Source organism: Centropristis striata, chromosome 19, assembly GCF_030273125.1.
Source record: "Centropristis striata isolate RG_2023a ecotype Rhode Island chromosome 19, C.striata_1.0, whole genome shotgun sequence".
Classification (NCBI taxonomy): Eukaryota; Metazoa; Chordata; class Actinopteri; order Perciformes; family Serranidae; genus Centropristis; species Centropristis striata.
The window spans coordinates 29,458,782-29,469,351 of NC_081535.1; the positions used below are offsets into that span (position 1 = coordinate 29,458,782).

Genomic DNA, 10,570 nt, shown 5'->3' on the forward strand with positions numbered 1-10,570 from the left:
TCAAACCCGGGCCACCCGCTTACGAGGACAATGCCTCTATGGTACGCGCTCTACCAGGTGTGCCACCGGAACGCCCCCAACATTTCATCTCTTAATTCATTTAATTTCTTCTAATTATAATGATTATGGCTTACATTTAATGAAGACCTAACTCAACCAGGTGTGCCACAGGGAACGCCCCTGTTTGGATCAATTCTGATCAATTGATTCTGATACAATTAATATAACTTTGTTACAGCATCATTAACTTTATAATTCAATCAATCTTTAAGGCTTTGACACTTTTTAAGACTTTTTTAAGGCCTAAAATTCAGATTATTGGATTTTAGACTTTTTAATGGCCCATGGAAACTCTGCTGAAGTCTAATGTTGTAAAAGTGGCGATGTTTCACAGCTGCAGTATGTGTGAGCTGGAAGTGACTAATTATGGCCGAAGCAGCTGAAATAAAGCACCAGAACATCTACAATTTTTTTTGGAAAGATTGGAAATCTTGTTACCCACAACTATGATTCTCTCAAAGTGTGTTTTGTCACATAATAACACAGCTAATGTATGTAATGTATGACTAGAAAGCTTTAGAGTTAAGGTTATTATAGTCAACTAAAACTAATGAAATAACAGAAACTAGTATTGAAAAAAAAAAGTTTGTTAACTGAAAAAAATAATAATTCAAAACACCCGGAGCTGCAAGATTTAATAACCTTATTGGGGCTGAGATGGATAAGGCAAAGGGAATAAAGGCAACATTTATTGTGACCTTTATGAATCTCTCACCCAACAAATACCCCATTACAAAAAAAACTAAAACTAATAAAAACTAAACTAAAACTAAGCATTTTCACTAGCAAACTCACTCTAAAACTGATTAAAACTAACTGAAATTCAAAACAAAACTTCACAACTAATGAAAAATCTCAAAAACTATTATGACCTCGCTCCAGACAGAGTAAAACAGCTTCAAGCGTTGTTTTGGTCGACAGCTGACATTTAGGATTCATCATCTCAAACTGCATTTCATCTCAAACTAACTTTCATTACTTTTATGTCCTCCTTAAAGCACCCCCCCCCCCCCCCCCCCCCCCGCCCAAAAAAAAAACACACAAAAAAACAAAAAAAAACAGCAAAGTCACTCTAAAAGCTAGTTAAAACTAACTGAATTTGAAAACAAAAATCACAACGAAATTAAAAGTAAAACTAATGAAAAATCCGAAACTATTCTAACCTTGCTGCTCAGGTTAACTAAGAGTTTAGTTAATCTGTAATGTTTGGAATGTGAACTCAGTTTGATGCTTCATTGGTCAGTTTATCATTAAAAGGCTACATAGTAAGGATTAAAAGTGCAACGATCAATGACTTTTGTACCTATAACTACAGGTGCATCTCAATAAATTAGAATATCAAAGAAAAGTTTATTTATGTCAGTAATTCAATTCAAAAAGTGGAAATAACACATTATATAGATCCATTACACACAGAATGAAACATTTCATGTCTTTATTTGTTTAGTTTCTTCTAATTATAATGATTATGGCTTAAATTTAATGAAGACCTGAAATTAAAAAAGTTAAAAAGTATGTTTAATATGGAAATGTTGGCCTCTGAAAAGTATGTCCATCTATATGACTCAATATTTGGTAGGGCTGGGCGATATATCGATATAAAAATATATCAATATATTTTTAAATGTGATATGGAATTAGACCATATCGCATATATCAATACTGTTCAATTTTTTTCTTTCTTTATATATAAATGCTGCCGTTACTTATAAATATATTTATTTCAGAAAAAGATATATTTTATTTAAATGTGCACTTTATGGAGCTTTGACTACTTGTGAAAGTAAAACTACTTGTGACATGTCATATTTGACTATGACTGAACATTTTGCCCAAAAAATATCAGGATATATATATATATATATATATATATATATATATATATATATATATATATATATACATACACATATAGGATAGAAGTTTTTGGCCATATCGCCCAGCCCTAATACTTGGTTGGGGCTGTTTGACTGAATTACTGGAAATGGACTTTTCCATCATATTCTAATGTATTGAGATGCACCTGTGTATTAGAAGAGGTAGGTGGTAGTTATGAATCAAGTGTTTAATTTAAATCAAGGCACGTAGAAATAATCTGGTCTCTGCTTGTCGGCTGTCGGTACTCTAGACATCGTAGACGTCGATGTGAGCTCCTGAGGTGAAGCTGTCCTCCAGCAGCAGCTTCATCATCTTGGAGCAGGAAGCCTCACAGGTGAGCAGCTTGCCCTGAGCGAACATGTCTGAGAAAGTCTTCCTGAGGTTCGGGTGGGCCGTTTCTGATCGGGCCACCACCTGCATGGCCGTGTCCAGAGGTCCTGGAACAATACGGAGACAGAGATAAGAGAGGTTCAAGGGTCAGAGGAGCAGAACAAACACATGAAGAGAGTGTTTGTTACTGGTTAGTGCACGACAGACTGCAATGTCTGAGTCTGAAGCAGGGTTATAATAGTTTTGGATTTTTCATAGTTTTAGTTTTAATTTTGTTGTGAATTTTTGTTTTCAAATTCAGTTAGTTTTAGTTAGTTTTTAGAGTGAGTTTTCTATTTTTAGTTTAGTTTTTATTAGTTTTAGTGTTAGTTTTAGTTTTTTTGTAATGGGGTATTTGTTGGGTGCGTGATTCAAAGAGGTCATAATAAATGTTTCTCAGCCCCAATAAGGTTATTAACTCTTACGGTTCTGGGTGTTTTGAATTTTGGTTCTAGTGTAGACATCCCAGTCTCAGTAAACATATTTACCATGTGTTGCATGTTCAAATAAATACACTGAAAATGAAAATGAAAATAGTTGACAAAAACGAAAACTAAGGACATTTTAACCATAATTTTAGTTAGTTTTAGTTAGTTTTGTAACCACACAATACAGTTTCAGTTAGTTATCGTTTTTTTAAAAAACTCTAGTTTTTATTTTTATTTCAGTTAACGAAAATGTTTTTTCAATTCTAGTTTTCGTTATTTCGTTAGTTTGCGTTAACTATAATAACCTTGGTCTGAAGTATGTCCTTTTCTCCGCATGTTATGTTTGGAAAGTCGTCTCCGGAAAACTGATTTCAGAGCTTCCCAGTTGGACCAATTTCAATGTATGTATTTAGCAGTAATCTCAGAGGATAATGTGGAGAATTATCAAGGTAACCATCCAACCAATTTAATTTCAATAAACATCACTGCACTGTGTGTACGGAAGAGGTTTAGGGCCAGGTAGGAGAAAAAAATCAACCAGACTTTGAGAAAAAAGTCTAAACACAATGTTGAGAAAATACGTATATAATATACAATATAATACAATGAATGTCTAAAAAAAATCACATCAATTACAAAAAAGAAGATTTTCTCCTACTTTCTACTACCAAGAATATCTCATTTATATGTCGGGGGATTTTAGTTCTACTTGACCCTTAGATATTGTAGTTATTGCTCATTTTATGATATTTATGAATGTCATCATTTTTGTCATAATATTCTCTGAAAACAATGTTTCTCTAAGGACTTATTGACACAAATCTGTGAGTATCTTTCCAACTTCACCAAAAAACAAAAAGACTTTATTCTCGTTATTTTTTCTCGAACTGCATAATGAAAAAAAAAATCCTCCTTTCATTAGTTTTTTCTCCTACCTGGCCCCCAATGCCCTTTGGATGTGTGTGTGTGTGTGTGTGTGTGTGTGTGTGTGTGTCACCATGGATACCAGGCAATTATACATTGCGCATGCAAGTGAGTAAGGACGGGAAAATGGGAATAAGATTTATTATTCCATTTTGTTTTCCTTGTTAATTATATTTTCCGTTTTGAGCTGAAAATAGGAAAACAAACACCAGTTTTATTAAAATAAAATAATACATGACCTAATAAATGATCATATAAATCAATACATACAAAATACCAATATATAATATAAATATAATAATATATACAATATAACCAAGACTAACACTACAGTAATAAAGTTTTCAAATAATAAAATTAAAAAATATTATTTTATTCTGCATTTTCATTATGTTTTGTACTTATTTCTATTAACATTTTCTATTTTATCACAATCTATTATATCTATAAATATTGGGCTAATTTCCTTTTTAATGCACATTTATTTTATTTTATTTTATTTAGTTTTCATACAGTTTTAATCAACCCTCATTATTATTATGGAATTAAAAATCAATTATTATTTAATTTTTAACATCTTGCATGGTTCTTCAGGCCCTCCATATTTTCTCAACCTTTAAAAGTGTTTGACCGCGTTTCCAGTTAGAGCCCTGTATTAAAAATAATAAGAATCATAATCATAAGAATGCTTATTCTATTATTAGACTGCTCAGGAGCATGAATATGTCAGGAGGACCTTCAGGCTCGGGGTGAGTGCTTGGACTGTAATGAGCCCAAACAGACAGTAACAGACCTGGAGAGTAGCTGAGCACCCGGAGGTCCGGCTCCTCTTTGGCCAGCACCCTGAACATCATCTCCCGGGCGGCCTTCCCGGTGCAGTACAGCACCCAGGAGCAGAAGGGCTCCAGGGCGCACAGCGAGGTGACGTTGACCACGGTGCGCCGCAGACCTGTACGCTGAGGGAAAGCCTGCAGGACTCTGGCTGTGAGGCACAGAGAGGAGCTGACGTTTAGAGACAGGTAGGAGTCCACTTCTGCCATATCGGTGAAGCTGTTGAAGTAGCGGGAGACGTCACCCAGAGTGGCTGGAGACAGAGGGAGAGAGGGAGAGGGGGGGGGGGGGGGGGGGGGGGGGGATTACAGTATTGTTTTAATGCATACAATGGCATGTTGTATATCTGTAATAACCTATTTCATGTTATCTAACCTTATAGTCTGTATGCTTTCAGATTTTTATTTTTGTTTCATTTGCCTATTTATTTGTTTGTTTTGCTCGTTCAGTTTTTCAGCCTGTCATATAAAATGTGCTGTATAAATAAACTTGACTTGACTTGCTCTAGGGTACACCTGAGCAAATTAGCTAATAGTAATAATAATAATAATAATATCATTAAATCTTGATTGTGCCATAGAAAAGCATTTTTAAATTATGCGTTTCCCAAAATAACAATTAAAAACAACATTTTGTCTCATTTAACTCTCTATTTGTATCTTTTCATACCAGTTGTACTCTTTTTGTTTCCAGATACTGATGTCTCTCTATAAATATCAATTTAAGTTTTTGCAGTATTTGAAAAATGAAATATGAAAACTCAGCAGCAATATATCTAGGCAGTAAGAACTTGCTGTCAACTGTTTTTATTCAAACTCTTTGTACTGAAAAAAAACTCCCTATAAACAGCAGACAAAGACGCACTAAATTGATGGTACAGTGAATGAATGACATGAATATATGAATATACTAAGTGGCGAGAGAATGAGAAGGTATCTTTTCTATTTACTATTTATTGAGATGTGATAAGAATGTATCTTGTTATTTACTATATATTATGCTTTTTTATATGAGTCCAGTACCTGAGTGCATTGAATTTCGTTGTATTTCTGTGCAATGATAAATAAAATCTAATCTAATCTAAAGAGAAAGAGAGAGGGAGAGAAGGGGTTAATAGTGCATGTCTCCATCCTTCTAGTTAGTGCAAATATTCTCAAGATGAAGCTGCAAGAGCTTACATTCAAATCCTGCATGGGGGCCCCAAATTAGCTGAGACCTATCTTTCTCTCAGGTAGATCATCAAGTAAAGGATTCCTTATGAGACCAAGAATAGATTCAAAATCAGCTCATGGTGCTTTTTGTCTCTCGAGAACTTGAGGACAGAGGCTTTCAGAAATCTGCTACTTTTTTCTCAGAGATTTGCCACTTTTAATATCATAAATCTGCTACTTTCTCTCGTTTTAGCCACTTTTTTCTCATAAATCTGCAACATTTTATTTTAGTTTTGCCTCTTTTAATCTCATAAATATGCAACTTTTTTCTCCTAGATTTGCCACTTTTAATCTCATAGATCTGCTACTTTTTCGTCATTTTAGGCACTTTTTTTCTCATAAATCTGCAACATTTTTATCTTAGTTATGCTTCTTTTAATCTCATAAATCTGCTACTTTTTTCTCATAAATCTGCAACATTTTTATCTTAGTTTTGCCTCTTTTAATCTCATAAATCTGCAACTTTTTCTCCTAGATTTGCCACTTTTTTCTCATAAATCTGCGACATTTTTTCTTTGATTCTCCACTTTCAATCTCATAAATCTACTTTTTTCTCGTTTTAGCCACTTTTTTCTCATAATCTAGAAACATTTTTATCTTAGTTTCCAGATACTGATGTCTCTCTATAAAATATCAATTTAAGTTTTTGCTGTATTTGAAAAATGACATTTGAAAACTCAGCAGCAACATATCTAGGCAGTAAGAACTTGCTGTCAACTGTTTTTATTCAAAGTCTTTGTACTGAAAAAAAAACTCCATCTAAACAGCAGACAAAGACGCTACTATTGAATCATTCAGAAAGCTGTGTGCTCCACTAATTCACTTACTCTCACTTCAATTGGTTTTATTGCATGAAATGTTAGACAAACAACAGTGCCAAAGCCTCAAAGTACAACACAAAACCATTGAGACAACACTGAAATGGATTTGTGTTATATATAGTTTGTTTTCTGCATGAATTTAACAGTAATCTCAGAGGATAATGTGGAGAAACATCAAAGTTTCCCAAAAATGCTTTTTTTCCCTCTTTCTCCTACTTGCCCCAATGCTCTTCTTCGATTTTTCTTGTAAATTTGTAAGTTTTTTTCATAAATTGTGATTTTTTTTCCCCCTCAAATTTGTGATTTTTTTCTTATAAATTTGTGATTTTTTTCTTATGAATTTGTGATATTTTTTCTTGTGAAACTGTTCCTTTATTTTCTCCTAAATTTGTATGTTCTTTTCTTATAAAATGTGAGTTTTTTTCTTATAAAATTGTGTTTTTTCTCATGAATGTGATTTTTTCCCCGTAAATTTGTGATTTTTTTTTCCCTCTTAAATTGAAAAGTGATTTATTTTACTCGTAGATTTGTGAGGGTTTTTTTCTTGTAAATTTGAGGCAAATCTGTGATTTGTGATTTTGGGCTATATAAATAATAATATATAAATAATAATAATTAAAAAAAATCCTATAAATTTGTGTTTTTCTTTTTCTTAATTTTTTATTTGTTCTCTCAACTTTGTGTGTGTTACATATTGCATTCCCTGTGTAATAAGCATGTCCCTGCCAAGGTTATTATAGTTAACGAAAACTAACAAAATAACGAAAACTAAAATTGAAAAAACATTTTTGTTAACTGAAATAAAAATAAAAACGATAACTAACTGAAACTGCATTGTGTGGTTACAAAACTAACTAAAACTAACTAAAATTATAGTGAAAATGTCCTTAGTTTTCGTCTTTGACAACTTTTTTCATACATAATTCAGTGTTTCTATTTCAACATGCAGGAACACATGGTAAATATGTTTACTGAGACTGGGATGTCTACACTTCAACCAAAATACAAAACACCCCGAACTGTAAGAGTTAATAACCTTATTGGGGCTAAGATGGATAAATGAAGGCACATACCCATTACAAAAAAAACTAAAACTAACACTAAAACTAATAAAAACTAAACTAAAACTAAGCATTTTCAAAAACTAAAAACTAAAGTAAAACTAGCAAACTCACTCTAAAAACGAACTAAAACTAACTGAATTTGAAAACAAAAAATCACAACGAAATTAAAACTAAAACTAATGAAAAATACAAAACTATTATAACCTTGGTCCCTGCTGCTGCCTGCTGATGAAACTTTTCCCCGGTGCAGGTTTCTCCTTACCAGCGTTGTTGACCAGTATAATGTGATCCATCTCCTGAGAAAAGGCGTCTCGAGCTGCTCTGATGATGCTCTCCAGTCCTTCCGTCTCACCCACATTTGCCACCACACACTCCACCACCAGGCCGGCCGGGGCTGCCTCCGACCCGGCCAGCTCCGCCTGCAGAGCCCGCAGGTCGTCACCGGAGCGGGCCGCCAGGACGAGCGCCGAACCCGGCTGCACCACCCGGGACATCTCCCTCGCCACAGTCCGGCCGAAGCCCCTGGAGGCCCCGGTGATGATGCAGAGCGCCCGGCCCAGGTGCGGAGACTCTGTGGACGACATGGTGCTACTGAACGCTGCACAGGATCCCGGACTGATCCAAGGAAGGCAGATCCCTGGAATGTTTTCTTCTTCTTGGATTGTAGTGGTGAAAATCCACTTGTTGCCCTGTCGCCATCTCCGGTGCCACACTAATCCACACGCATGATGTAATAATGACTCAGCATATCCGTTTCATAATCCATTCATCTATCTCTCTGCATATATTTAAATACATTTAATCATTGATGTTCATACCATTAAATGCAGTGGTGGAAAGTAACTAAGTACATTTACTGAAATACTGTACTTAAGTACAATTTGAGGTACTTGTACATTACTTGAGTATTTCCATGTTATGCAAGTTTTTACTTCTACTCCACTACATTTAGCCGACAGCTTTAGTTAACTTACAGGTCAAGATTTAACATTAAAAAAAACCCCACGATTTTTAATTAAAACTCATAACAGTATATTGAGTAGTTAAATGAGCACTAACTTTTATTTCAGTAAGTTTTGAATGCATGATTTTTACTTCTAATGGAGTAATTAGTGTAGTATTAGTACTTTTACTTAAGTAAAGGATCTGAATACTTCTTCCACCACTGACAACATGCAACAACTTTAAAAAACCCCAAAAACAAACTATATAAAAAATATATTCTAATAATATAAAATGCCAAATAACAAAGATGTATAATGTGTAATATGCTTTATTCTGTTGCTATATCTCTGTGTCTGTATCTTCAGCTGCTGTGACAACTAAGTTCCTGACATGCAAGATAAATATATATACAATATAATATAGTATATATAATACACCTTATCTTGTCTTTATCTATCTATCTATCTATCTATCTATCTATCTATCTATCTATCTATCTATCTATCTATCTATCTATCTATCTATCTATCTAATCTATTGTCCATCCGTCCGTCTATCTGAATCAGAAAATGGGAACATGAGCAGATGCTTCTTGTGAATAACAAACTCAAAAAATGTTTTTTACAGGTCAAAGTATCTCTAAACCTCACTCAAATCTTGTTCCATTGATTGGACTCCATATCTGCTAACTGTTTCGTGGGTGTGTTCAATAAAGACATAAAATATTATAATTGTTAAAAGTAGACATATGTGTAAAGAGGAGACTTTGGGTACCCATAAAGCTCGGTTTCATTCAGATATCATGATACAAGAAGTATGTAGTTGAGACAATACCGTCGTACCAATATATAATACCTCTTGATGTTGCCTGAACTTTGGGCTGCTGTTTGTTACGGCCGTTTCAGATTTCGGATTGCAGATAAAGAGCAGCACGACATTGTTTGCAAAACATGCCGCAGAGAAATTGGGAAGGGGGAAGGTTTTGAATTTGATAAAGTCTTTAAATAAAACAGGTTGATGACGATTACTTGTGACATTGAGTTAAAACTAAACACTTTTTACGTTTTTGTTTAAAATACCAACATATATCGCATATTGCTATTTGGCCTAAAAATACTGGGATATGAGTTTTGGTCCATATCGCCCAGCCCTAGACAGAGGTCCCATAACTGCTGCGAATATCTAAACTAGATTAAAGTTTCCATAGAGGTGGTTGGTAATTGTCTGGAGGTTCATCAGTGCAAGTGGGCCATTTCACATTACATATAGTAATTTCATTTAATGTCATAGTAATTTAATGATTACAAACGCTCGTATATAAATTTACATCCAGACAGAAGTTAATATTTTCCCATTTTTAGGTCAACATTTCCTCAATGGAATACATCATTATCTGCTTTTCCCATATTACTAGACCACCTGAAAAACAGGGTGGTTTGAATCCTACTTGAAGGACAGGGACTACTTTGTGTCAATAGGTAATTACACATCTGAATGTGCAAAAATGACATGTGGAGTTCCCCAAGGCTCCATTCTGGGGCCTCTTCTGTTTAACATCGACATGCTCCCACTGGCTCAGATCATAAAAATCAACAAAATATGTTACCATAGCTACGCAGATGACACACAAATTTACTTAACAATGTCACCAGGAGACTATAGTCCAATACAACTGCCACTGCCTTTCAGTAATGCTGCACTGTAACTTATAATCCTTTGATATTTGATGTTTTAAAAAAAATATCTTTCGCTTTCAATTTTAACATTTTATATTTAAATGTCATTTTTATATTTTTTCTAAAACATTTTATCTGCTTGTTTACAGTCTTAAAATGTTATATTTGAATGTCATTTTATATATGTCACTTCCGAATGCTTGAAATGTTTTGTGTGAAGCACTTTACAGTATGTACATGTTTACTCATGTTTGCTCAGAAGTCTTCTCCCTTTCTGGCCGTCCTCTAAGAATTTTAAAAACAAATCATAAAAAGTATAATTTGAATGTTGAGAGTCAAAAAACAAACAAACTACACAGTGTC

General features: G+C 34.1%; 1 protein-coding gene across 1 annotated transcript; it reads right to left on the reverse strand.

Moving 5' to 3' along the window:
• Nucleotides 1-1,096: 1,096 nt before the first annotated feature.
• spra (sepiapterin reductase a) lies at nucleotides 1,097-8,248 on the reverse strand. The gene is made up of 3 exons (XM_059358523.1): nucleotides 7,849-8,248; nucleotides 4,453-4,743; nucleotides 1,097-2,375 (listed from the first exon to the last, which is right to left on the reverse strand). Exons 1-3 carry the CDS (start codon nucleotides 8,168-8,170, stop codon nucleotides 2,185-2,187), a joined length of 804 nt encoding a protein of 267 aa, XP_059214506.1. The 5' UTR covers nucleotides 8,171-8,248; the 3' UTR covers nucleotides 1,097-2,184.
• Between the last annotated feature and the right edge of the window lie 2,322 nt (nucleotides 8,249-10,570).

Bases quoted from the DNA above. Each gene is read 5' to 3' on its own strand.
- spra (XM_059358523.1), bottom strand. From the start codon at position 8,170: ATGTCGTCCACAGAGTCTCCGCACCTGGGCCGGGCGCTCTGCATCATC. The intron at 4,744-7,848 runs GTAAGGAGAAAC...CTCTGTCTCCAG, and splicing joins TATACTGGTCAACAACGCTG to CCACTCTGGGTGACGTCTCC. The intron at 2,376-4,452 runs GTCTGTTACTGT...GTATTGTTCCAG, and splicing joins GGTGCTCAGCTACTCTCCAG to GACCTCTGGACACGGCCATG.